Here is a 27,393-nt window from a genome sequence, read left to right as displayed (position 1 = left end):
TCTTTCAGAAGAAAATTATTTTTCCTACTTCCTTATTTATATTCCTAATGAGGGATTACTTGACTACACTTAGAAAGGCGACATCAGACCACACTGCTGAATTACTTACTCAAATAAAGGATCTAGATCTGTCGTTTGCAGATGGCCTGTATTTTCATGATTCCCAAGTGTATATTCCCACCAAAAAGTTGAGAACAGAAGCACTTCATATGCCCCATGATACTGTTATCACCTGGCATAGAGGACTCAAAGCGACTCTAATGTTAATCACTCAACATTTTTGGTGGCCTGAGATTTCCCGGGATGTTAAGGACTATGTTACCGCTTGCTCTATTTGTACTCAAACCAAAAATCCTTGCCATCACCCATTCGGTTTACTGGTACAACCCACTCTTCCCAGCAAACCTTGGAAACAGATATCCACCGATTTCATTGCGGATCTTCTCTCATCTAATGGTTATACTGCTATTATGGTCACAATAGATTCATTCACTAAATTGGCTAAATGCATCTCAGTACCTCAGATAACAACAGCATTTCAAATGGCCACATTTTTTACAATTCATTTTTTCCAAACATGGTCTTCCAGACACAATTATATCAGATCGAGGTTCACAATATTCCTCCAAATATTGTACTTTAGTGTGTAAAAACTTAGGCATACAAAACTGCTTTTTAGATCTTACTGGACACCCATAAAGCTATTCAGGAGGCAACTCTTGGAGAATGAGCTTTGCTGGAAATGCACAAGAGGCACCCTCAGTCACTTAATTTGGTTTTGTCAAAAACAATGAAGTTTTGGGAAAGTATATGTGAGAGATTAGGCTTGGTCCTGAGCTGTACAGTCCCCTTGGATGCCTCCTTACTGAACCTGGGTGATATATCTCTGATAGATGAAATCACCTACGGCATGAAAACTTGGTTGCTCCGTGCCTGCATGGTCGCCAAGAGGACGATATTGAGATCTTGGAAGTCAAGCAGCTCCTTCAATATCGATGACTGGGTGGAAGAGCTTCTCACTATTTCAACCTACGAGAAAGCCATCTATAAGAATGCAGGAGACATTGAGAAGTTCTGGGACATATGGAGATGTTTCCTTGATGTTTACGGATGATGCAGGACTTATTTATGCGGTAGTATCTCTGGGAATGGTTGCTACTATTGCTAAATGTTTACATGTTCCACTACAGAGTTGTTGTGTGAAACCTCCATAATTGTTAGGAATGTTTGTTGAAAATGTGGTATTTTGGTTCTTTTCATCTAACCTGTTCTCTTTTTCTTTCTTCCTTCTGTACTTCTTATCTTCTTCTTTAATTTCATTAGTAAGATGTAGTTTGATAGTCCATTGTTGTTGGTTACTATTGGCCTGGTAGAATTAGGAATTTACCTATTGTTTAATTGTGATTGATAGTTGGTGTACTGTACTACTGTTTTCTGTATTGAAATAAAAGTTTTAATACAGGCATACAATGCACTTTAAGTTCCGGATTCCATCCTCAAACCAATGGCCAGACAGAAAGACTCAATCAGACCCTAGAACACTATGTATGCTGTTACGTTTCAGATCTTCAGGATGATTGGAGATAACTATTTCCTCTTGCAGAATTTGCATATAATAACTCTCACCATAGTGTTATCAACACCTCTCCCTTTCACTGTACTTATGGATATCACCCTTCAAACATACCTAATACCACCTCATTCGTCATGCAAAGTCCTACTGTGAATAAAATGATAGCCCTTATCCAAAAAGGATACACAGAGGCCTTGTCAGCACTTTCACATTCCAGAGAACTAAAAAAAAAAAACAAGCTGATAAAAAACACACACTAGCGCCTGGGTTGACTGTTGGGGACAAAGTTTGGTTAGCGTCGCAATGTCTCCCCCGTCATTTAGTGCCCTCCAAATTATCGTCCCGATACTTTGGGCCTTTTCCCATTCAAGCAGTAATAGGACCAGTAGCCTATCGCATTATACTGCCTTAATCTGTTACGCTCACCTGGTTCCCACAGGGGCGTCGATCGGACCCGGACAGCTGCGGTCTCCACCAACGTGATGCGTAGTGCCGAGATGACTGCCTGGACTGGCCTGCCTAATCTCGTCTGCTTGATCCGTAGAAGAATTCTCCTGCAAGTGGAGAAAGGGATTTAGCCACCCGTGGATTTTAGTGATGGGCCCCTCCCACTGTTCTCGTTCTCCCCTCTTGTCACCTCTGATATCCCCTTTTAGTAACCTCACCTTATGTTTTTAAATGATGAGCTCCCCATCCTGCATAGCATGCAGGGGTGCGTAGATACCAGTTACTTCACTGGTTTGAAGGTGCTGGAGGAGTTCCAGAGGAATATTGACACCGGGGTTTATAAAGTTCAAAGAGTTCAATATGTCCGATAATCACTCTTATTCCATTCCCTTGTTGAATTGCAACTGGTTCAAAAGAATATTGCCTGGAGGCAGCTGATGGCTTTCAGGTAAGAGTCTGTATTACCCAACACTGTCCGGTAAAAGTTGAATGAGTTCAACTTGTTGTTTTCTCCCTTTATAGGTGCAGCAAATGAAGATGAGGCATATTAAAGGGTAATGCCTCCGGTGGTAAATCAGGTAAGCCTACGGTGGTAAGAGATTGTATTTGTCGGCTCTCTTGGCTCACCTTGTTGTTTCTTTCGTTTTCCCCAAGGTGCTGGAGTTCTGCAAAGAAAATGATGGAGGCAGCGCCGTATCAAAAAATGCTGTGAGGACTGGTGAGTATGCAACGCGTGCAGAAATAATGTCCTTTTCAAGTTCAAAGATGTGATGGATCCGGAATCAGGTAAGGATTCGAGACGGGCGTGGCTGAAGACTGGATGCTGACTGCAGGCACGGTGAGCGTTACGCTGCTGGATGCAGAATAACGCAAAGCATGTGTTGCTGATCGGGCGTGGTTTAAATAGCCTCCAAAGTAGTTCCCGAGTAAAAAATAGTCCCTGTAACAAAATAGTCCCATCCAAGCCTCACGTTGGCTTGGATTCAGTTGCAGCATGGTCTGCATGAGGTAAGTAATGTCTATGAGCCTGGCGCCTATGGCGCCAGGACTGATTTCTATTATGAGCCTGGTGCCTTAGGTGCCAGGACTGAACCTAGACAGCCCCTAGCCGGGGCTGCTGGGGTTTTGATAAATATCTGGATGCCTGCTGATGGGCTTGGTCCGGATGCCCGGGGGTAGGCATCATGACATAATCCTGGTCTCGAATACACCCTGTATTTCATATTTCCCAATTGAAACCCCATGTTCAAGACCATTTCAAAAGAATGACAAACCATAAACCTCCATCCAATGACACACAATCAGGTCCCGAGTACGAAGTGGCAGGAATCTGTGAATCACGATACTATATAGGATGACTTCAATATTAAAGCACCCCTAACTCCACTATCAGCCTCTGTGCAAGTAAGGCTTCTGTGGACCAACTCATTTTCACTGTGTACAAATTTGGTGTCATAACAATTAAATTAGTCAAAATAATATGATGGTCCGGTTTCTTCAACCACTTAGTGCCCATTTTCGCTCTTTGGTTATTTTTTCCATCTGTTGCACCAGTGTTCATTATTTTTCCATCTCCTAGTGCTTGCAGGAATCTCTCCTAGTGTAACTATTCTTTATCAGGAGATAGGTTTTCTTGAGTTTATCCGTTCATGCCCATCTTAACAATATTCAACAAATAAAGAAAAGGGTTTTCCCTCAGATATAACTAACCTAAATTCTCAAGTGCCAAAGAAAGTCAATACTCTCAAAGATCGTAGACAAATGGCTGTTTCCTTAATCTTATTCCACCAACTACATTGGTCTCACCCCACGAGAGTTCATTATTGCTTGATTCTACTTTCCCCTTGGGCTGATTCTTGCTTTGCTTTAGAGGGCCTTTCTGGCTTCCTTGACACTCTTGTTCCCAGATTCTTTTTTTTTAATTTATTTTTAATTTTTATACAGTTTGGTACAAACTTTTAAAAAAAAGAGGAGGAAAGAAAACACAAGGAACACTGCAAAAAGAACATCCAATTTTCTGCTTTTAGGAACATGGCTAGTCAGTGTCCATTCTTTCAGTTGTCTACATTCTAGTGCTTTCACCAATTCTTAATTATGCTATTGCGATATCTGAGTTGTGGCTAAATTTGCCCCATAATCAGTTAGCGCTGTCTTGTCCGCTCATAATGCATTGTCCGGGGATAGAATTCTCAGCCTGCAATATTCCTAGTATCTTTTTCAGGAAGTGTATGAGGGGAAAAGGTATTTTTTTGTTTGTGCCTTCAAAAATGGAGGACCACCATTGTTCACCACCCCAGGTGGTTTTTTTTTCAATTTCAGATCCGAACAGATTTAGTCTCAGGTCACGGAGGGCAGGACAGTAAAGCACTAGATGTTTTAGATTTTCGTCTGAGTTTTGACAGAATCTACAAAAAGTGTCATTCACACAAGTTGTTTTCCTTTGTATTAGAATTTCCTTTGTTTCAAGTTGATTCAATTTGAATCTTAGGAAGAGATCCCGTGAGGATCTGTCCGGGAATTTAGTCAGGTATTTAGGCAAGGTGTTGTAAGCTTTTGCTTCCGGTGGTACCAGCTTCATACACTTGTGGACATTTCTTTGATGTATTGTGTGCCACCAGTTCCCAGATTCACCTTCAATCAATAGGGACATGCATAAATCCTACCGGGGATATCTGCTTGTGCCTTTGAGCCATTTGGCTGATTCCAAGATTCGGGTTTTTAGGGTGCCTGTGACCGCTCTTATTATATATGTCAGGTTCTCCTTCTGGATCAGGTTGCCCCTCAAACAGTTTTATAGTCTTTATTATTTCTTCCCTTGACTGGGTTTGGTCTCTGTGCCCTCTTCAACTGGCAGGAACCTGTGTACTTTCACTATAACAGTTCCTGCTCCTGCAAAGTGGCTCCAGTCCGCTGCCTCGGCACTGGCATTCTCTGCGTCTCCTCAGCATCCTCTCCGGTACGCAAGCAATAGTGTTTCTTCGATTGTCGCCTTGTTCCTCCCTTTCTGGTTTCTCATGGTCCGAGTAATTTTCTTGTTCCCCCTTGCCGCTCGCGTAGTTCAGTATTGCTTCTTGGGCTCCCTGCCTACCACGTCCTTCGCATGTTCACGCCTTACCAACTCTGCACAGCCCTGCGTCTCGTTGACCAAGTTTCACTCCTCCTCAGGCTTCTCTCCCGGTAGCTTTCCGAGTCTCTGTATGGACCTCCTGCCGGGTCCTTTTCCATGCTACCGCCGGCTCTGCTCGGCAGCGCAGCACCACCTCGCAATGGCATAGGTATGTCAAAGGCTCGCCTCTGCGTACTGCATCCCCTCTATTCAAACTCACTAAAGTCCTTTTTTTCCTTGGCATCAGATACGAAGGGGGTGTGTTTGATTGTCCGGCTCCTTGAAAGACAAGCATTTTCTTGAGCCAACTGTTTAAATGTATTTCTTTCATTATTTGTAGCTACACAACTGGCAGAAAACTCCACTTCTGGTTTTTTCCCCATGTATGCATATAGTCTCAGAACAAGGGTGTTCCTTACTAGAATGAGAGCCCCTGTCCACTGGTGGGGAGTCACTGCCAGTGAGGTCCTGCTTTCCCAAACCTTTTGGGAGGGTTTTTCTTAGCAGGTTCACCTGCCTAGCCTCAATCCTCTAGATTCATCACAGTCCATTTGTACATAGCGTATTAACACACCCTAATATATTCCTCTTTCCCTGAAACCCGAACCAAGTGTGTTGTCACTTTTGATGTATAGTTTAGTTCTTGCATATATTCTCATGTAACGCAATTGTGAGAAACCTGAGAGTATTCTCACTCCTTCTCACCCTGGATCCTCTGCTCAGGTGGCCAGGGGACGGCCATCGCGGTTGGATCCAGAACCTGGTGGTGGACAAGAGAGGGAGGATCAACTGGGTGGAGGGTCCTTGGGGATTGGGAGTGAGGCATCCATGGGTGAGACGCGGTATCCCCCTTTTCCTTCTGATGGCCAATCTATCCTTACCCTTCCCATAACCTCCTTAGGTTGCTGTAAAACATCTTCCCTCATTTTCCCACATGTAACATCTACTGGTACAGAGACACAGTATTCCCAGTTATACATCATCAAACTCTCCCTCAGCGTTTATGGGGCATTTTCAATCTCATCCCGTTTCCCCTCCCCATTTCCGACAAATAGTGGGAAGAAGAAGAGGCAACCAAGAGTAGTGAGGATTACCTGCACTAAACACCTGGGTTGTCCATTTAATAGTGTGAAATGCCTGACCCTACCTGACCCTGACTAATCCTACAGGACTCCACTTGACTTATGTAAAGTATAAAAGGTTTGGTTTTGCACAATCAGGAGAGCCAGCTGTGAATCCTGAAGGAAGCTGAGGAGCCAAGGAGCTAAAGGGAGAGGAACCTGGAGGATTCAGAGGTGAGCGGAGTGCCGCAACGCTGGCATGGTGCCTGTGAAGTGCTGTAGTGTGGTTAGGGAGCTATACCTCCAGGGATCCGGACTGAGGCAGCCTATGTCCTGCTGTAAGCGTGTGAAGGAGTGCTTATTCCCTTGGTATGTGTGCAGGTCCCGAGGGGGTGTGAGGGGCAGGTGGTGAGACCCTGACCATGATCCCACATGCCCCGAGAGGACCGCTCGCCAGAGCAATGCTATCCAGTGAGTTTCAAAGGGGAAAGGGATGAGAAACTCGGGAGTGTGCAGCTAGCTGGAGCGGGTAGAGAGAAAGGACAGAATTTGCAAGCGGCACGAAGCAGAATTCAAGAAAGAGAGTGGAAAGGAAGAGGAAAGCGAGAGAGAGGCGCTGAGACAGCGGAAAGTAAGAGAAAGGCTTGAAGATAAATGAGAAGGGTGCGAGCGACCCAAAAGTGGAGGAAAGGTGCAAGTGAGCACCAGTGAATGAAACGAGTGTGCAAGAAGCACAGAAAGGACAAGGACAGGTGGCAAGGGTGTACGAAGGCAAAGAAATGAATGTGCAAGAGGCACAGTGAAGAAACAGTGAACTCAAAGGGAAGGTGCAAGTGAGCACAACCAAGTGAATGGTAACAAAGGGGTGCAAGAAGTACCTGGAAGAGGAAAGGATAGAAGAGAAAGTAGTACAGGAAATACAGAACGGGGCCAAAGATCAGAGTGGTCGCGCTTACGGTGAGCCAAGAACCTAGCGTTTTCAAAAGTCTATGATATTACCCCATGAGAAGGTTGTGTGTGAAAAGAATTGCAAATAAGAGAAATGCACATCTTGACAAGTTGACATTTTGTGTTTGAAACTGGACTCGTGTTTGGGAATTGAAAGGGCCTGAGCCTGGGGAAGGGAACCCTAAGAGGCCTAATAGAGGTACACTTTTATTTGGTGAAACAAGGAGGCATAAACTTGGGGGAGGGAACCCTGAGAAGCCTGAAAGGAACTGTTTTATATTTTGTTTGATTTGAAACTTGGAATGAGTGAAGCTTGGGGTAGGGAATCCCCAGGAACTGAAGACATTGGGACTTGTTGAACAGAGTATAAGAACTTTGTGGAGAAGAGCTAATGAACAACTTCTTTTTGATTGTGCTAAACATTGAGGATACTAACCAAGCTGCACCTGGCGAGAAGACCACCTGGAACCAGCCTTGGTATAGATTTCTTTTTGAATCACTATTTTTCCTTTAAAGAGACTTCCTATCACATTTTATCAGAGAGTGAGTGAAAGCATAGATTTAGACACAAGCAGGTTTTGGTTTTATACTTTCAGACATCGACAGCCCTTAGAAAAATCAGTTGAGGGAACCATTCCTTTAGAGCAGCGGTATTCAAATTGTGGGGCACGACCCCCCAAGGGTCTGCGGATGCATCCCTGGGGGGTGCTGAGAGCTCAGCATGAAATATTTTTAAAAGAAAATGTTTTTTTTTTTTTTTTTTAGATTGGAAGAAATGGGCAGGGGTGGCTCACATGGTCGGGCTGAAGCACAAAACTGTCTCAGGCAACAAAGAAAAAGTGGCCCGCGTTGTAAATGGATATTCATTCCTTTAGTCACAGACTGGGCCTCATTACAACTATGGCGGTACGGTAACAACGGTGCCAGTAAGATACCGGCACCGTTGCTACCGTACCGCCATAGTAAGAGTTGTGCTCGCGAGTGCCTGACAGCCCGCCAGGTCGGACCTGGCAGGCAGTGCGGCACCCACGAGCAGACCTCGTCGGATGCACCGGCACCGTTATTAACGGTGCCGGTGCATCCGAGCTCCAAATTCCCGTTGAGCCCTATGGGGCTCAAATGGGAATGGGGATCTACCAGTACCGGCACCAACGAAAGGGCAATTATCAGGTCCGCCTAACTCGGCATGACCCGATATTGCCCATTCACGGGTGCTGGACCCGGATGCAACTCCGGCAGCATGAGTTGAACTATAGTGCATTGGGGGCCTTCTGCCTAAGACGGTTATATGAGAGGAGGATCCATTCAGTTGTACAGGAACCCCTAGAACCTCTAAGCGTTATTCTATTACCTATCCTGAGAAAAATAAAATCTGTGGCTCCAACAGAACAGGTGACAATATCTCCTAGAGATTACCTAGCTTCAATGGGTAGTGGTCAAATATGTCTTGGTCCCGGGAGGGGGGGGCGGGGCGGTGTTGCGCTTGACTAAGATGGCCGCCTGAGCGCGACGCTCCGAGACGGGGAGAATCCTTTTTGTAAAAACTGCCTCTATACTGCTGAGTTGTGTGTAGTAAACTGGAGGATCGCTCACTTGGGATCTGTTGATCCTCCTGTTCGTTCGAAGCCCTCCGGAGAAGAACGGATGCAGAGATCCCTGCGGTGCTGCGGGACCCGGCCTAGACGCACACCATCGCCCCGCCGCATGCATCCACAAGGGGCCGACTCATAGCCGCACAAGCACTGAGGATCCTGGGGCCTGCGGGGGGAGGGGAGACCGCCACTCGGTGTGGCGCACTCCTTCCGAACCACTCTTCATGGTCGCGGCTGCAGCCCCCGGACCCCCTCTGCCCCCCCTTCCAACACAGTTGCCATTGCGGACCCGCCGAGACCTTCTCCTCCTTCCCTCGGATCCCGCTGAACTCCCGCCCTTGTCCTTCGTTCGGGTGCCACAGCCTTGGAGGCACCGCCGGAGCCCTGACGTCTCCTGGGCGCACCATGGACCAGGCAGGCCCCCGGCTGTCAGCTCCTCTGACGTGCTGGGGCCCGGAGCTCCGGGGGCACTGTCCCGCGCTGAGGCGACACGCAGGAAGGAAGGCGCGCCGCCCCCCTTCATTAAGACTTAAGGTATGGGTGCCCCCACGTGTAAAGGTCAATCCCCACACGGCCACTCAGGGGAATGGTACCTGCCTTGAACTTGTCAGCACTTCTTAATATACTAAAGGCTACATAAAGAAGCATACATACCGGTGCAATACTGGATTGACCCCGTGCTGCACTGCGCTTCGCCCAGCAGCTTGAATGTTCACACTGTCCTATTCCCGGCTCCTTGTGACCGTGTGAGCCCATTGCCGGCGGTTCACCCTGCACCTAATTGATCCCTTATACGCCACTGGCCTCCTGAACTGGGCACCCTGCACGCCACACTGCCCGGAAACTCCTACACCTCGGCACTCACCTGTGGATGCCCCCCCCGACTGATCGGGACCCCCCTCACAGCTGGCCCACTGATACCCTGTGCCTACGTTACCGAGAGCTGCATAGGCACATCTACAACACTAACCCCACTGCTGCGCTCCCAGCATAACTGGACAGCAGTAGTTGGGATAAGACTCCAGCACCACAAAGCTACCCGGGGGTGAGCCTATTGCACTATACATTGCCCGGGGTCTTGTCCTTGGAGAGGCGATGCCGCGCCCGATGGCCTGGTGACTGGTGGGCTGAACTCCTGATCGAGGGGCCTCAGCGCTCGGTGGGGAACACCAATACTCGGAAGTAGACAACTACTTACACCAGTCCACGCCCCCGGGCCCCTTCCTTCCCAGCACTATGACTAGGAGCGGGTGCGAGCAAGAAACAGAGCTCTCTAAATATGTTTGCTAAGACACCTGCCAAGCCGTTGACAGAATCGCCCGAGTATACCCCCACAACGTCAGCCCCACTAGCCCCAGATGACTCGCAAAAAATGTTAGAATATATTCACGAGGGGTTCACCACTCTTCACACCAAGCTGGATGACTTGAATGGTACTATCTCATCCATAAAAGCGCATTTTGAGAAAACAGATGGTCGGGTGGCTGAAATTGAAACAAGGATGGGGGCCACTGAAGACGACGTTGGCTCCCTGCGGGCCACGGTCTCCTTGCTCTCTACTTGAATGTTGGCGGTGGAAAAAAAGAATGATGACTTAGAGTCCCGCTCATGGCGCAACAACCTACGCATAGTTGGAGTGCCCGAGGACAATATTAATGAGCCCCTGGAAGACTTTGTGGAACACATGCTGCTGTCAGTTCTTGATTCTCCGAAACTATCCCCGCAATTCGCGGTGGAAAGAGCCCACCGCTCCTTGACTGCGAAACCTAAACCTGGTGCACCTCCACGCCCCATCATCGCCAGGATCGAAAATTTCCGCGACCAGGATGCCCTTCTGAGAGCGGCAAGGCTCAAGGGGGTGTTGCGGATGGGGGCAGCGAAGATCCATCTCTACCCTGATTTTTCTGCGACGGTGTAGCAGGAACGTAAAACCTTCATGGCAGTAAATAGCAGACTCAGAGATCATGGGGTCAAATACTCCATGCTATTCCCTGCCAAATTGAGAATAGAACACTCGAATCAAACCTTCTTTACGATCCCGGAAGAGGCCTCAGAGTTTATAGATGAACATTTCCAAGGCTGATCATGGCACCTAAGTAATTTCCACTGTCATGGCACTTAAGTAACTCGACCACCTTTTGCCGACTCCCTGCCGAGAAACGTGCCCTCAGAGGCACTCAAACACAGCTGAAGCCATATTGCAGGGAATACATCGGCAACTCAATTGTCATGATGCCTACTCCCGGGAAGCCAGTTCAGGCCCAGCGTCCCCGAAAGCAGACATCATGTCCCCAGGGAGGGACCCAGCAACCCCTTACAGGGGCTCTTTGGACATTGTCCTGGAGCCTTTGGCGCCAGGCTCATAGAAGGCATCAGTCCTGGCACCATAGGCGCCAGGCTCATTATGGGAGTGCTTGGATGGACTTACCTCCTTGAGGTCTGAAAGGGACTATTTTACCTATGGGACTATTTTACCACTCGGGCGTGGCTGAGGAAGAATACTTACCTGGAATTACTTTGGGGGCTATTTAAACCACGCCCAGACAGCAGCTCACGCTTCGCGTTGTTCTGCATCTAGCAGCTGGACGCTCACCGTGTCTGCTCCTGCATCCTGGCTCCAGCCACACCCGCCTGCAACCTGGAACACCTGAAAAGGAAGGAAAGGAGAGAAAGGTGAATAATTGAACTTTACCTACCTCCATCTGGAGTCCGGAACCATCACTCCGACGATCCTGAGAAAAGACATTATTTTTAGAAGCGCATCGCATCGCTCGCTGCAGCGCCGCGTTCCACTCACCTTCACGAGGCGCCCTCGGGCTCTTCAGCGACCATTGGCTCCATCCAGCGCCTAAGGAGAAAAAGAGACAAAACAAAGGTGAGCGAAGGAACAGATTGAGGAAGGCCTGATTCTTCCACCTTAAGACTTACCTGATTATTGTTGGGACAATCTTTCCTCACCTCGGGTCGGCGCCGCTTCTTTGGCACTTCCGTACCCCGGCCCCTAAGGGGAAAAAGACACACGCATTAGTGGGTGAAAGCAAGATCACTAAGGGAACCATCCATCAAAAAGACTCACCAGAGTTTACCGTCGGCGAATCCATTCCTCTACGCTGATTCTTCATCCTGCATCTGAAATAGAGAAAAGGACAACGGACAATTAAGGCTTGAACTTTTGCAACTGAATACTTACGGCCTCATATCGGAAAAGTCAAGCGGAGTTGAATACTCACCAAACCCGAGATCCAGTGAAGTAACTGGAAATCAACGCGCCCCTGCATCGGAAGCAGGATGGAGAGCTCGTCCTTTCAGACTCTAAGGTGAGACTCTACGGGAAATCGCGGAGGGGGTTTGAGGAGTGTGAGAGGGGGAAGGGGGGAATCCGACACATTATCCAGCAGACAGTTAATCCCCTTTTCCATCTACAGAAGGATTCTTCTACGGGCCAGACAGGCGAGGTTTGGGGGCCCGGTCCAGTCCGTCTTCCGAGTCCTGCGCATCACCTTAGAAGAGGTCATAGTAGTCCAGAACAGGTCGGTGCCTCCGTGGGAATCAGGTGAGCGTTACATCAATTTTGTCAATCCACCGAACTGCTGATCCTCTGTTTACGCAGCAAATACTAACAACATTCGAACAAGACTGCGGTATTGAAAATCTCCTTATAGGCCCTTGTCCGATGCGTCACCGCCAGGCCAGCCAACAGGCCCCCAGGCGCTGATGCCAACGAGTTTGTCACTATGTTTCTATTGTGTTGTCATTCCTCTAGTTGGGGGAGGGATGTGGATGTGGGGAGGGGGACTGGGAGTTATGTTAAAAAGGACTTGACGACCACAGAAGATGCCACACACTCCACAGTAGTATGTCTCGGGCTTGCGGATGGTACACTGTTTCTGCCCCCGTTGGGCTTGCTATGGTTACTGCCACTCCGCACCCCGGAAATCAATCGACACCTCCATACAAATGGCTGATAGTAACTTGGCATTCATGAGCTGGAACATAAGAGGCCTGGGTAACTACAAAAAAATTAGGCAGATACAATTGTACGCGGAACGTCATGATATTAAAGTCTTATGCTTACACGAGACCCATGCCCGCTCGGAACAATGCGAGAAGTTCGCTAGGCAATGGGGGCCGCAGAGATACTTCACCAACTATTCCACCCAAAGTCGAGGTGTCCTAACTTTGATACACAAGAGCCTAAAGTTCTCATGCATTCACTCATTAATAGACCCACAAGGGAGGTATGTGCAGATCCATGGTAACCTCCAAAATCGAGAGGTAATCATCTTAAATATTTACAGTCCGAACATCGACGACCCCGATTTCTACCTACACCTAGCTTCAGTGTTGGAGAGCTACCCCCTGGTTCTGATCATATGGGGTGGCGATTTTAACACTATTCTTGATGTCAACCTAGACAGATCAGGCTCTAGACCCCACCAACTGTCCAAGGCAGCCCATGCAATTCGGACTACGCTCCCTCGCTTGGCGGTCGTAGATGCCTGGCTACTCATGAACCCTGACTCCCGCACATACTCCTACTATTCCACAGTGCATGATTCACACTCTAGGATAGATAGGTGACTTGTATCAGACATATTGGTCAGGTGCCTATCCCGCCAGCTGATCCTCCCTAGAACCGTATCGGATCACTCACTGGTGATTATCTCGCTCAATTGGGGGCACGACTATAATAAAAGAAGACAGTGGAGAATGAGACCTCACGCCCTACTCGACCAAGCCTTCGCATCTGAACTTGAGTCCTCCATCGAGGACTTCTTTGAAATTAACACCAACTCTATTGCAACACAGGCCACCCTCTGGGAATCATTTAAAGTACATATTAAGGGTATCGCCATCTCCAAAGGGTGTGGTATCCTGAAGGGAATCCGCGAAGGAATCGCTGGTAGCGAATCGGCCCTGGCTACCCTCGAGGCCCAATATGCTCTCAGTCAGGCTCCAGAAACATTGGCATGGCTGGGGTCAGAATTAGACACATTCCACACTCTAGCAGAGCGGGAAGTCAAATTCTTAGACAGCCCATTTGCAATTAGAAAATATGGCGAGGGAGAACGGCCAGGTCGACTGCTCGCCAGGTTGATTCACCGAGAATTCGGTGCCCCCAACATACCGGCGATAGAGCGACCAGACGGAACACTAGCTACGTCCCCACAAGACATCAACTCGGAATTCTTATCATTCTACACCTCCTTATACTCTAAAGTTGATGGCCCCCAGATAGCGGAAATTGACTCCTATTTGGAAAACCACCCTCTCTCGGTCCTCTCCACTGACGCTAGTGCTATCCTGGAGAGACCGTTTACACCAAAAGAACTCACGGAAGCCATTGAATCATTGGCATTGGGTAAGGCCCCTGGCCCAGACGGGCTCCCAATCAATCTGTATAAACGCTTCAAAACGCTCCTAGTCCCACATCTATCAACCCTATGGGAAGAGGCATGTGAGAGGGACATACTCCCCCCTCTCTCCGAGAGGCGATGATAATGGTTCTCCTAAAACCTGGCAAAAACCCCACCCAATGTGGCTCATACCGCCCTCTTTCCCTAATCTACAGTGACGTTAAAATATATGCCAAAGTACTAGCTATCTGACTGGCCTCATTTATGCCCCACATCATCCATCCTGATCAGGCGGGATTTGTCCCTGGTAGATCCACTGCCCTGAACCTGAGAAGGCTGTTTAATGTGATCAGTAGGATTGATCCGGAGGTGCAGGCGGTTGCGGCCACCCTAGACATGCAAAAAGCATTCGACTCGGTGTTATGGAAATATCTATGGCGAGTCCTCGAGAAGTGCAAATTTGGCCCCAACTTCCGCACCTGGGTTAAGTTGCTCTATACTGATCCATCGGCCAGGGTCCGCCCGAGAGATAGATGCTCCTCCCCCTTTCATATAGCAAGGGGAACACGGCAGGGCTGCCCATTTTCACCACTGATTTTCGCTATAGCCATGGAACCCTTCGCCAACATGCTGCGCCAATCACACTCTCATAGGGGCCTACGTACTGCTGGTCAAGCCGATATTGTTTCCCTGTATGCCGATGATGCCCTCCTTTACATTTGCTGCCCAGAAACCAACCTTGCCCCTATCCTGGAAGATGTAGTCCACTTCGGACACATATCGGGCCTAAAAGTGAACTGCTCTAAATCCGTCCCACTTACAGATTCCACACTGACCCCCTCTGACCTGGGTGGATTCACGTGGTCCCAATCCAACATTACTTACCTGGGGGTGGTGGTCTCCCGGCATGCGGTGAAGCTACGTGAAAACAACTATTGTAATTATCTTGCGTACCTGGCCACAAAAACAGAGAGTTGGACTAGGCTTCCTATCTCCTTAGCGGGTAGGATAGGCATACTCAAAATGGGGGTACTACCCCAACTCCTGTATCGTTTTACTAATCTTACCCTGTGGCCAGGCGATGATTTCTTCTGCTCGCTGCGCCGTATAACCAACACCTTCCTATGGCACTCCGGTGCAGTTCGACTCAAGCTGACCACACTGACCACCCCTAGGGAACTAGGTGGGTTTGGCGCCCCGGACTTCCCCAGATATTGGTTAGTGGCTCAAGCACAATTTGCCTCCTACTGGTTCAACACCACTGACCCCCCTCCACATGTCAGTTTAGAGAAGCTGACGGTCAGTGATCAAGAAATTGGGTCCCTTATTCTTAAACCGGTCCCAGCTGACCCGGACTCTCCTGATCCCGTTGCCAGTACATCCTTGGCTCTCACTAAGATCTGGAAGCTAGTTGCAACACCTCACCCCTTTCACGGGGTCCCCCCCTCTGGAACTTCTACCCCGACGTCCCAAATATCTCACAATCCGTGGTCTCCCGTTGGGCTGATTCAGGCTTCCTGGTACTCCGAGGTATCTATAAACAGGGCAATTTCCTCGAATGGGCAGACCTCCCAACCCCTCTCAAGCAGAAGCCTTCTGCGTGGTTACAATACTCTTCCCTCCGGAAAAATCTGAAGGCCAGATACCCCAACTTCCCAACAATACCACCAGACGAGCCCATAATCGTAGAGTTGTGCACCTTTGTCTGCTTTAGAGGCAAGGTATCAAGGCTCTATACCCTACTACAGACTAGGGCTACCCCCCCTTTGGTAAATTGAGATGTAGGTGGGAGCAGGACCTCAGAGTGAAGATCAGTGATGAGCGCTGGTCTCAGATGTGTGCGCGCACCCACAACGTTTCATATAACTCCCGGTTCAAACTTATACAATTTAAAGTGTTACACAGGTATCATCATACTCCAAGCAGACTACACCATATGTTTAGCAAACTATCTCCCAGCTGCCCTAGATGCGGTGCGGATCAAGCCCCCTACATCCATATGATCTGGAGCGTCCAGCGGCTCATGCAATACTGGTCTGAAATATGCACTACATTGTCTGCCATACTAGATTGCACCATAGACCCATCCCCAATGCGATGCCTTTTCCATGATTTCCCTCAACTGGGCCGTGATTCAAAAAAACTGGCTGGACTTTGTATGGTACTGGCTGTACGCTGCAGAATCAGCCCAGGGCTCCCACGTACGCACAGTGGCACAGAACGGTCACATGGGCACATGACACTGAGGAAGCCTGGGGAGCACTACAACATCCGCACTCAAGGCCAAGAGACATTTGGCTGAGATTTCGCAATTATATGTCCGCTACGACCTCCAACTCAGACAATGAATCCTCTGTCCCTAGCCTCTCCGCCGTACAGTTGTCACCCCATGAATAATGGTTCTTAAGCTTTACAACCAGGCCTTCACACAGTTCCCAGACCCTTTAGATGAATCCAGAAGCCAGAAATTCATTGTGTAATTTGCATTTCTGTAATGGTGTATTCTGTCGTTGTGTTGTGAGCATCTCTATCGTTCTGTATGTCATCAAGCCAAATAAATAAAGTTTTGAAAAAACAAACAAAAATTAAATATGTCTTGGTCCCTTACACAATAGATTAGAATCTAGAACAGAATAGTGAGTCTTTGGTGCAGAGACCTTGATTGAAAAACAACCACATTATATACATATTTTGAAACAAACAAAAATACTGTCATAGAGCAATGTAAAGCACAAGTGAACTTGATATAGATCATACCATACTATAAAATAGGAACAAGTGAAAATCACAGGGGGAAAGGCTTAACATGAAAAGAAGGTAAGTATAAGGGATTGGAGGGGTTAGATAGGAGGGTACCAGGAACCCCCATTCAGAGCTACTTTAAAGAATGCATGGGCAGAACGCAGCCACATTTGGGGGGGGGGGATTTTTTGACAAAGGCATTTCACTAAACTGCAATAACGCTTGGAGACATAAGACTTAATCCAGTATTTGTGTTGCAACCTGGAAAGAATACAATTGTCTTGTTTATGTCTACCATGTAAAAGTGTAACCTATACTTACCATGTGGTGCAGGGGTTACACTCTTCGGTTGTTGAAAGGAAGCAGTAATACTGTTGGCTGTAGAATTGGGACCTAGAACCTACACAAGCAGACACGCACATGAGAGTTCACATCTGAACACAAATGCTGGTTATTGTAGTACGTGCAATACAATACTTATAAAATGAAGTTTACTCAGAGGCACACAAGAGACATTGCTTTCTGTTTTACTGAAATGTTTGTGCACAATCAAATACAAAATAGACCGATTTTAATCTCAGATTTTAAATGTTTGTGCTCTGGTGAAAGGAAATAGTATATTTAAAGTTGCCGTAGAATAGTTTACATAAACTTATATTTCAATACATTTCTTTAATTCCGAATTAACCTCAGATATCTACACTTCCTCTATCGGTCATTTAAATTTCAAATCCAGAAGACCATGTCTCGTGAAAGTTGAGCCTAATGCAGTACTTTGGAAACACAGAAGTCTGTCATTTATATGTTCACTTAATTACTTTTATCTACCCATTAAGACACGCAGCATACCATACTAAGGAGGGTTTAAAAGTACAGTAAATGCTTTAGATAGCTACACAATAAGGGAATATACACTCAGTATGCCTGTAAAAATATATTCTTTATATCAAATTTGTACAAAGAAGGAGAAATTACTTAGCATAATCATCTTTCTATGGATTCTTCTCCTGCAGATTCCTCATCTGATAGATATCCTCCTCCAGCTCTACTGCTCGGAAACTATATACACGGGAGACGTAGTGACCTCGATTTGGCTGTCGATCTGTCTTGCTTGGTGCTCGATCATCGGCTTCCGGATGTGACGTTGGGAGTTGTATATATATATGTCACTACGCCCCATAACTCATTTCCACTTTTTTCCCCCGTGCTCGATCGCTGCAGAGGAAAACGATGGAAAACAAGGCTAAACAGCCAGCAAACTTAACAGTGACCGCATCCCATGGGAAGGAAAAATAACCTTGGAACAAGGATCCGAAGTATATGAAAACAGATTGAAAATATATGTATTTTGTTTTGGTAAGAGGACATACGACTAGACAGAAACAGTAACCTTGGGCCATCCCCAGGTGTCCTTTCACTTTAACCAGCTGCGCAACAACCACAAATGCTTTCTGAGCGGGGATGGATGGGAGGGATGATGAGGAAGCTGCGGGAGAAAAATACATAGAAAGAACGTTATGGTAAGTAATTTCTCCTTCAATGGATTGCCTTTCTCCCACAGATTCCTCATCTGATAGACTCCCCAAGCAGTTAGACAACAAGTAGATTTTGCAGCACTGCCCTGCCAAAATGCGCAACATCCTCGCTAGCAATGTCTTGACTATAATGCCTGGTGAACGTGTAACGAGGATCATGTGGCTGCACAGCAGATATCCCTAATGGGAACTCCCCTTTGTAAGGCTGTAGTCTCAAAATCTAGAACTGTCTCTGGTGCACTCCTGTGGGTCTCTTCCTCTGTCTCCTCACATGTGTCTCCTGTGGATTCCTCCGGGGACTCTTTCTTCTTTGGAGTGTTGATCTCTTACTCTTGCTCTTCTTCTGGAAGAGATAAGGGCGGGCTCCCCTGGAGGCTACTTTGCCTACTAAGCAATCTGCCTGGCAGTGGGGACTCTGGGGAGCCAACCCCAATCCTGGGAAAACCGTAAGGCAGAAAAACCCTGGTGGTATTGCTCTTGAGTAACAAAAGAGTCTTGTAGGCTTGTTGTTAGGGAGAATTCTCTGTTAGGCTGAATTGCCTAACCTAGTGAGTCCCCCAGCAGCTTTGCTGGATTTCTAGAGTTTGTTTTTTTCTCCTGCCAAGAGTGTGACTCTTTTCCTCACACTCTTGGACATGATTTGAGGGGTTCCTTTGACTATTAGTGTGTTTTATGGGCTATGGGGTCTTTTACTCCATAGGGTCTCATGTGTTTTTACTATGTGTGTTACACAGCACCCTCAGTGCCGTGACACAGGGGTGTTATAGTGACACCCCATCATAGACTCCATACACTGGGACTGACTACTGTCTCCCAGGGCATGTAAAGTCACCATTGGCTACGAGCCGGACCCAATGAGGCAGAAAAGAAGGAGCAAGTATCAGCCTCCCGAAACTGGGCGCCATTCAGGATCGGCAGCTGGCGTTTCCCGAAGCCTCATTGGTGCGATTGGGCAGTTCTGAACCAAGTGTTTTGCTGAAGCACAGTGTTAGGGAGAATTCTCTGTAAAGGCTAATTTCCCAAACCTAGTGAATCCCCCAGCAGCCCTGCTGGATTTTTGGGATTTATTTTTTTCTCCTGCTAAGAGTGAGACTCTGTTTCTCCCACTCTTAGACATGATTTGAGGTGTTCCTTTGACTTTGTATGTGTTTTATGGGCTATGGGGTCCTTTACCCCGTAGGGCTTCATGTGTTTTTGGTATGTGGGTTACACAGCACCCTCCATGCCGTAACCCAGGGGTGTCGTAGCGACCCCCAAACATAGACACAATACCCTGGGACTGACTACTGTCTCCCAGGGCATGTAAAGTCACCATTGGCTTTACTAGTCCCAAATTATGAACAGAAACCAGTACAAACCATCATATTGTGGACGTACTGGTCGGGGCAATTCGATTGCCCCAGGGTCTGTTGTTCGAGGGGGCACGTCTCCGTCCCCCCTGATTGAGTTATGGCTGGTGGCAGTGGATACTACTTTTTATATTCGGCCGCAAATATATCTCTATGGGATTTTCCCATTGTTCGAGGCTACCAACTTTAATTATTTAATTCCTATAGCCTCGAACATACCGCTGGGTTATTTATTTTATATTAATTCACCGGTTGGTATTTTTTTGCCAGAACTCGATTCTAAAATGGCGTTTGTGTTCTCTTCTGTGACTCCAACCCAAGTCGAGCCCTTTGTTCCACTTTTTGGCGGGCTTCTCCACAGAAGCCTCCAAAAGTGGTGCCACTCTCCCTGGGTACCACTGGGGTGTGGGATGGGGTTTAGGCACCCTGGACTGAGTTGCCTTGGCAACTCAAGTCTCACTCTTGTGTGATTGGGCCAAGTGGTGAGCCGGCCGGCTTGCATAAAAGCATGGCTTTTGGGACTGGAACTTCGGATTTTCAGGTCCTGTGGCGACTTCTGAAGAGGGAGAAGCTGAGCCGACCTGCAACGACGATACCACCGGTGGAGCCCTGCTGAACCGTCTCACCACTTCCCGATGACAGAGGAGATCTTCTTGCCGGAGAGTCTCTTCCCCTTGAGCTGGTGGGGACAACCAGTTTGCTTTCCTTTTCGCCTACCAGGACGTCTAGTGGTCGAATAGCCCGTGCCAAGCACCCCGGCAACCGGATAGCCACTTACCACTGAACTGCAAATAAAAGGACTGCTCCTTTGAATCGAGAAACTCCGCGGCTGGTTTCTTCCATGGCAGTACAGCGACCTTCTGCTTTCCCCCCCCCCGAGGAGATCTTCTCTTCTGCCGGACGAAGCACCGACTCGCAACCGCTGCCAGGAACAACTGCCCCCGCTGGAGTGTTCTCACCATTTCAAGGTACTGTGTCCGCCTGACCTCCCTTTCTATAGATTGCTACAAGGTGACAGTAAATCCTTAACCTTATAGACTGGGCTGGTCTCTTGACCATCTAACTGGTCCCTTTCTTTTGGTCCAACTCCTTTCTGAACCTTTTCGAGACTTTCGTGCACTTTTCAACCGTGTGACCTTGGACACATTTCGTTCTGATCCTCTTAAAGTGGATCTGGCTTTCTGGAACTCTAACTTCACGGTTTTATTCTGCCTTCCTCTCTTGCTGTGTACTTTTGAAAGTGTTGGGATCTCTTTCAATTTATGCTCTGCCTTTCTCTCCCTTTTAACCAAATTATTAGAGTGCAATCTGCATTAAGCGCTCACCGCTGTCTGAAAATAAGTGGTGCTTTACTTAAGACTTGTCTAATATTCTGCGAAGGGAGTGTATATACTTTAGTAACTGTGTTGTTGAAAGTGCTTGATATTAGTGCCAGTGTGTTTTTATAGATGTGTTTTTAAATAAATAATTATATATCTTTTACACCAAAGCTCTGGTCACTGTTTGCTTGTTCTACTGTATTTACCTGCCCTATTGCGTATGCTCTGCATACTGCCTAACTCTTCTTGAGAGAAGTCTGACTGCTCAGCCACAGCTACCAGGTAAATCTGGGTGGTGCAGACTGCTACCAATTGGGTTTACTGCTAACTCCTGTAGTCTTAACATTTTTGCAGTGTTCCCTAAGGGAACTGCACAGGTTTCTGCCTAAGACTTGTCTTCCGAAGGCTTGTCTTGTTTCCGAAGATCCAAAATGTAGGAAGCAGATTACAAGAAGGTAAGTATTCCGGGTCAGAGCTGTCTTTAGCTTCGTACTGAAGAAAGACAGAGCAGGACTACAGTACCCAGAATGCAGCAGATGAAATCGAAGGAACCCGGAAAGGGACTGGTAAGTATGGAAAATAGGAGAAGGCACAAACAAGGAAATGGGAAACCTGTCAAGAGAGAGAGGAGACGGGAAACTGCAGAGGAGAAGCCACAAAGCAAGGGAATCACCTGGACGCTGGGAGAGGGTGAAGAGAGCACGGGTACCGGACTGCGGAGTCCGCAGAGAGAGAAAGACAAACGGAACAGTGGGTGCGGAGAAAACCCAAAGAGAGAGCAAGCAGCACCGGAGGAGCCGGGACTGAACAAATCAAGGTGTGTGAAATGAGTAGAAAGGTTGCCGCAAGACTACGGAGCATTTTGTCTCAGACAAAGCAGAGTTGCAATGCACCTGCGCAATACACTGTTCCTGTGATAAACATGGCAGCGGCATGTTGGAAGGAGTCGAGACCGCTAGATGAGATGCGGACATGGGTCGGGGAATCAATGAAGCCTCCACCGTTTCAAAAGTCTCCATGGCTGATTTGTGACAGTACAACCCCTCTTCAACGGGGACCCCCAAGCCTTTCCTGTATTGTACCTGTGGAATTGGCAGATAAGCCTGGGAGCTCGATATTGGTTCCCAAGATCTTTCCGCTGCTGTGTAACCCTTCCAGTGTACTAGGTACTGCAGACCACCCTTCCTGTATCGGGAATCAATCAGATGTGATACCTCGTATTCATCTGCCCCAGTGTCAGCCGTGTTACAGAGTCTTCTTAGCTTTCTTGAATAGGGATCGGGTAGGTAAGCCTTAAGAAGGGATGTATGGAATACAGGATGTACCTTCCTCAGGCGTTGTGGCAGTCTTAGCCGGAAAGCTACTGGGTTGATCTTAGCGTCCATGGTATAAGGTCCAATGAAACAAGGAGAAAATGTACCAGGGTGGACCCACTGGGGAGAAATTTGGTGGAGAGCCATACCTTGGTACCCATGTCCCACTGAGGATTGGGACTTCTTCCCTTGTCAGCCCATCTCTTATAGGTCTGTCTGCTGGCCTGCAGGTTTTGTAGGGCTTCCTTGTGGAGTTTGTCTGGATCCCCAACAGCTGATCCACCGTGGGCACACTTGACATGGGGTATCCTATAGCCGAGTGTTTGGCGTTATTGTAGGCAAACTCAGTGAGGGAATGAGACCTGCCCAATTATCCCGTTCCTGATTACAGAAACACCTCAGGTATTGCTCCAAAGTGGAGTTCTGTCTCTCAGTTTGGCCGTTGATCTCAGGGTGATATCCAGAACAGAGTGCCCAGTGTATGTTCAGTTGCTTGCAGAGAGTAGCTAAAATTTGTAGGTGAATTGGGACCCTCTGTCTGAGACTCCGGTGAGGGGGAGTCCATGTAACCTAGCCACATCCTTCATGAAGATGTCAGCGGTGAGTGAAGCTGACCGAAGACCCTTGAGAGGAGAGAAATTAGCAAGCTTGCTAAATGAATCTATGGTCACCATTATGGCTGTGAATCCTTGGGAAGGGGGAAGATCCACAATGAAGTCCGTTGAGATGTGTTGCCATGGCCTTATGGTGGTGGCTCCTGTTGCAAAAGACCCAACGGTTTAGACGTGGGGTATTTATTCCGGGCACATGTGGGACAGGTAGCAACATATTCTCGGACCTCCTTAGACAAGGTAGGCCACCAAAAATTACGAGACGTCAGCTCCCCGGTAGAGGCTTGGCCCTTATGGCCAGCCATCAGTAGGTCATGGCAGCATGAAATGGCCTGAGACTGTAAATGCCTGGTCGGTAGGTATAAGGCTGTCTACTGGAAAAGCAGACCCTTTTTGAGATACAGGGGATGACTGGAACCAAGTGTATGAGCTGTGAGGGCGTGCTTGACCTGTTGGAGGAATGTGTCCACCATCCCAATGAACCTCTTCCCTGCTAAGATCTTCTCATGTACCTTGAATTGTCCTGAATCATCTCCAAGAGTACGGGATAATGCATCCGCCAAAAAGTTCTCATGACCAGGGATTAAGTGATTTTAAAATCAAATTGAGAGAAGTAGTAGGCCCACCTTGCATGTAGGGCATTGCAGCACTCCATTTGCTGCAGTACTTGGAGGTTGCGGTGGTCCATGCATACCCGGAAAGGATGGGATGCTCCCCAGAGAAGTTGACGCTAGTCCTAGCAGGCTTGGCGGATCGCGAGGAGTTCTTTTTCAAGAACTGAGTAATTCCTCTTGCTCGTGATGAGGGTCCTTGAATAGTAGGCGATATTGTGTTCAAAGACGTCTTCCTTCTTTTTCAATAGGGCAGCCCCCGAAGCACCCCCGAAGTGTCGGTTTCAACCACAAAGGAGAGTGACTGGTCTAGCTGACGTAAGATGGGCGCGGATACAAAGGCCTTCTTGAGGGTTTGAAAGGCTCCTTCAGCTGATTCTTCCCATTCAAACCGTACCACTTTCTTAAGTAAAGAGGTTATAGGCAACACAATCTCTGAGAAATTGGGGATACATTTCCTATAAAAATTGGCTTATCCTAAAAACCGTTGCACATCCTTAACAGATCTTGGGGCTGACCATTGTAGGATTGCCTTAATCTTGTTAGGATCGATCTGGACCCCCTTGGCAGTAAGGATAAATCCCGAATAAGAGACCGGGGAAGCGTTGAATGTACATTTTTCTGGTTTGGCCAGCAATTAGTTCTGGCTTAGTCAAAGGAGTAGTTCGGAGACATGCCGCCCATGTTCAGAGAGGCTGATTGAGAAGACCAAGATGTCGTCCAGATAGACCACTACAGATAAAAAGAGGAGATCAGCAAAGATCTTGTCCATGAACTGCTGGAATTGGGCTGGGGCGTTCTCAAGTCCACACGGCACGGCAAAGTGGTCTAGCGGTGTTCGAAAGGCCGCTTTCCATTCGTCCCCTGCCTTAATTCTCAGGAGGTGGTAGGCTCCTCGTAAGTCCAGTTTAGTGAACACGCTAGCCCCTTGTACCGCTTCTAGGATGTCTTTAATGAATGGCATCGGGTATCTGTCCTGTATGGTGAGGTTGGTGAGTCTGCGGTAGTCGAGACAAGAACGGAGCTCTGTGGTCCCTTTCTCGGGTATGAAAACGAGCGACGCACAGGCACGCGAGGTGGATTCACGAATCAGACCATTCTGGAGATTGCTTTCGAGGAACTCCTCGAGAGCTCTTTTTTTCAGGTAGCGATAGTGGGAACATCCTTCCGAAGGGTACTGTGGCATTGGGTAGGAGCTTGATCGAGGAATCTTCTTTGCGATGGGGTGTCAGTCTTCTGGGCAGCACGTCTTCAAATACCTCCTGGTAGTCCAGATACTGTGGCAGAACGGAGTTCACCATGGTCGTCTGGAGAGTGACTGCCTTCCCGACTCGGATTCTTGCTCACCCAGGTGTAAACAATGTTGAACACAATACTGGGAGTCGAAACGGACTACGTTTGACACTCGGTTGATCTCCGGATTATGCAGTCGAAGCCAGGGTATGCCCAGGATAATGGGGAAGTGTGCAGCAAGTATGAGGACAATTGTGATGTGTTCTTTGTGTGCCATCATGGATACCTGTATCCCTAAGGTTTCCTGTAGAATGGGCCCCGATTTAAGAGGTGTGCCGTCCACGCCTTCTACTGGATTCAGAGTGGACTTATCTTGGCATGGGATGCGATGTTCCTTGGCCCAAGTATCCTCCATGACATTTCCAGCTGCACCGCAGTCAAGCATAGCCAGAGCTTTGATAGTCTGATTCATACCCAACTGTAGAAGGACGCTAAACACCATCAGACGGTTGTCGACCTCTTAGTCTTGGAGACGGGTTGAATTGCAGGGATTGTTGCAACTTACCCCTTCCTTGTCCCTGTTCAAGGCTGGGGTCGGCCGTTTCCCTGACGCTTCGGGGGAACCTCGGGACAGTTTCATACATAGCCCTAGGTCCTTCCGCCTCTTGCGTTCAGCTGCGGTGAGAGGTCCTCGAGCCGCACCTATCTGTATTGGCTCGTCGGTGGATGGTTTCTCAGAAGCAAAAGGTACAGGAGGAGACAAGGGCAAACCTGTTCTGGGGCGTCGTCTTTCCATCTTGCGCTCCAGTAAGCGGAACTCTATCTGTAGTGACAAGGTCACTAATTCCTGGAAAGTAGCCGGGCGGCGACAAGAGCAAGTTCATCCTTAATATCGTCCTTAAGGCCGCAATGAAACAGGGTCTGTTGAGCTGTATCAGGCCATTCGGCTTCTGCAGCTACTTTCTGAAAGGCTGATATGTATGTCTGAACGTCTGAGGTTCCTTGGCAGATATCCAGCAGACTCTCCTAAGAAGAAAACAGGACCGCAGGCCTCTCAAAACGGTTTCTGAACATCTGTACAAATAGGGCATAGTCACTCAATGCGGGATCAGCGTTGGTGAAAAGAGGGGAGGGCCAGTCCAGGGCGTTTCCAACAAGATTGGATATTAGAAAACCCACCCTGGCTCTCTCTGACTCGTAGGCTTGTGTGTGAAAGGTAAAGTATACCAGACAGGCATTATGGAATTCTTTTAGTCTTCTTGGGTTACCATTGTACTTTCCACATGGTAAAGACAAGGGAGGGAGGTCTATTCTCTGATCGTCCCGGTGGTTGGCTTCCTGGCGTAGTGCCACGTTCTCAGCTCTTAAATTCTTTACCTCAACTGTGAGGCCCTGAGGGGTAGCGACAAGTTCCTGGTACTGTTCTAAGCTCGTCATGGTGGTCGTGAGACGTTGCAAACTCTCAGAATCTAGAACTCGTCTCTGGTGCACTACTGTGGGTCTCTTCCTCTGTCTCCACACCTGTGTCTCCTGTGGATTCCTCCGGGGACTCTTCCTTCTTCTTTGGAGTGTTGATGTCTTACTCGTGTTCTTCTTCTGGAAGAGATAAGGGCGGGCTCCCCCAGAGGCCACTTTGCCTACTAAGCAATCTGCCTGGCAGTGGGGACTCTGGGGAGCCAACCCCAATCCAGGGAAAAGCCGTAAGGTGAAAAAAACCCTGATGGTGTTGTTCTCGAGTAACAAAAGAGTCTTGTAGGCTTGTCTTCCCAAACAGATGGTTTCTGAATATCTAAAACGTATGAAGCAGATTCCAAGAAGGTAAGTATTCCGGGTCGGAGCTGTCTTTAGCCTGGTACTGAAGAAAGACAGAGCAGGACTACAGTACCCGGAGAGGGACTGGTAAGTATGGAAAATAGGATAAGGCACAGACAAGGAAATGGGAAGCCTCGCGAGAGAGAGGAGAGGGAAACTGCAGAGGAGAAGCCTCAAAGCAAGGGAATCACCTGGACCAGCGGAGGGACGCTGGGAGAGGGTGCAGAGAGCACAAGTACCGGACTGCAGAGTCCGGTACCTGACGGGCCCCTAGGGGACCCTCGTGCATGGAAACAAGGCACAATCACCACACACGAACTGATACGCCAGACACGAGGTTCAATTCCCAAAATCTAGGGTTTATTGCAAAGCAAATAGTCTCAGTCGGCCGACCGGATCTCACGTCCCGCAACTTGCATTACCCAGACCTTGTGGGACGCAAGAGAGCGAGCCTTTCACATCCGTTATATATATAGAAAAAGACCATCATATTATCAGTCGTGACACATTGAAAACCGCCCATAATGTATCTTTTTTAGCAAGGGTTCGATGACTGTAACTTTTGCTAAATGAATGTCTTAGAAGGTGCCATATTCGTCATAATTGTCAATCTGCAAAGGTGCAGACACCATTCATTGTTATACGGAACATAGTGCTCTTGTTCTGCAAGCAAGCTGCGTTCGTAGGAGAGACACATTCCAAGCCCTATTATCTCTTGGTTTCTATTTGTGAGCTCGAGGTCAGCGCGATCTACAGGGGCCCAGGAAAAGGGGGGGGGGCGTAA

At 48.0% G+C, this 27,393-nt stretch overlaps 1 protein-coding gene across 3 annotated transcripts in view; it reads right to left on the bottom strand.

The window, feature by feature from the left end:
• Positions 1 to 27,393, bottom strand: part of ELP1 (elongator acetyltransferase complex subunit 1) — a 2,667,893-nt gene that overhangs the window by 70,585 nt on the left and 2,569,915 nt on the right. For all 3 annotated transcript variants that reach the window (XM_069630608.1, XM_069630606.1, XM_069630607.1), the window contains one exon: positions 17,148 to 17,226. In XM_069630608.1, coding sequence (XP_069486709.1) covers positions 17,148 to 17,226 — 79 coding nt within the window. The remainder of the gene's footprint in view (positions 1 to 17,147; positions 17,227 to 27,393) is intronic.

The sequence above is a fragment of the Ambystoma mexicanum genome, chromosome 6q (genome assembly GCF_040938575.1).
Source record: "Ambystoma mexicanum isolate Mex_15411 chromosome 6q, UKY_AmexF1_1, whole genome shotgun sequence".
NCBI lineage: Eukaryota > Metazoa > Chordata > Amphibia > Caudata > Ambystomatidae > Ambystoma > Ambystoma mexicanum.
This window is presented reverse-complemented; position numbering and strand designations above follow the sequence as displayed.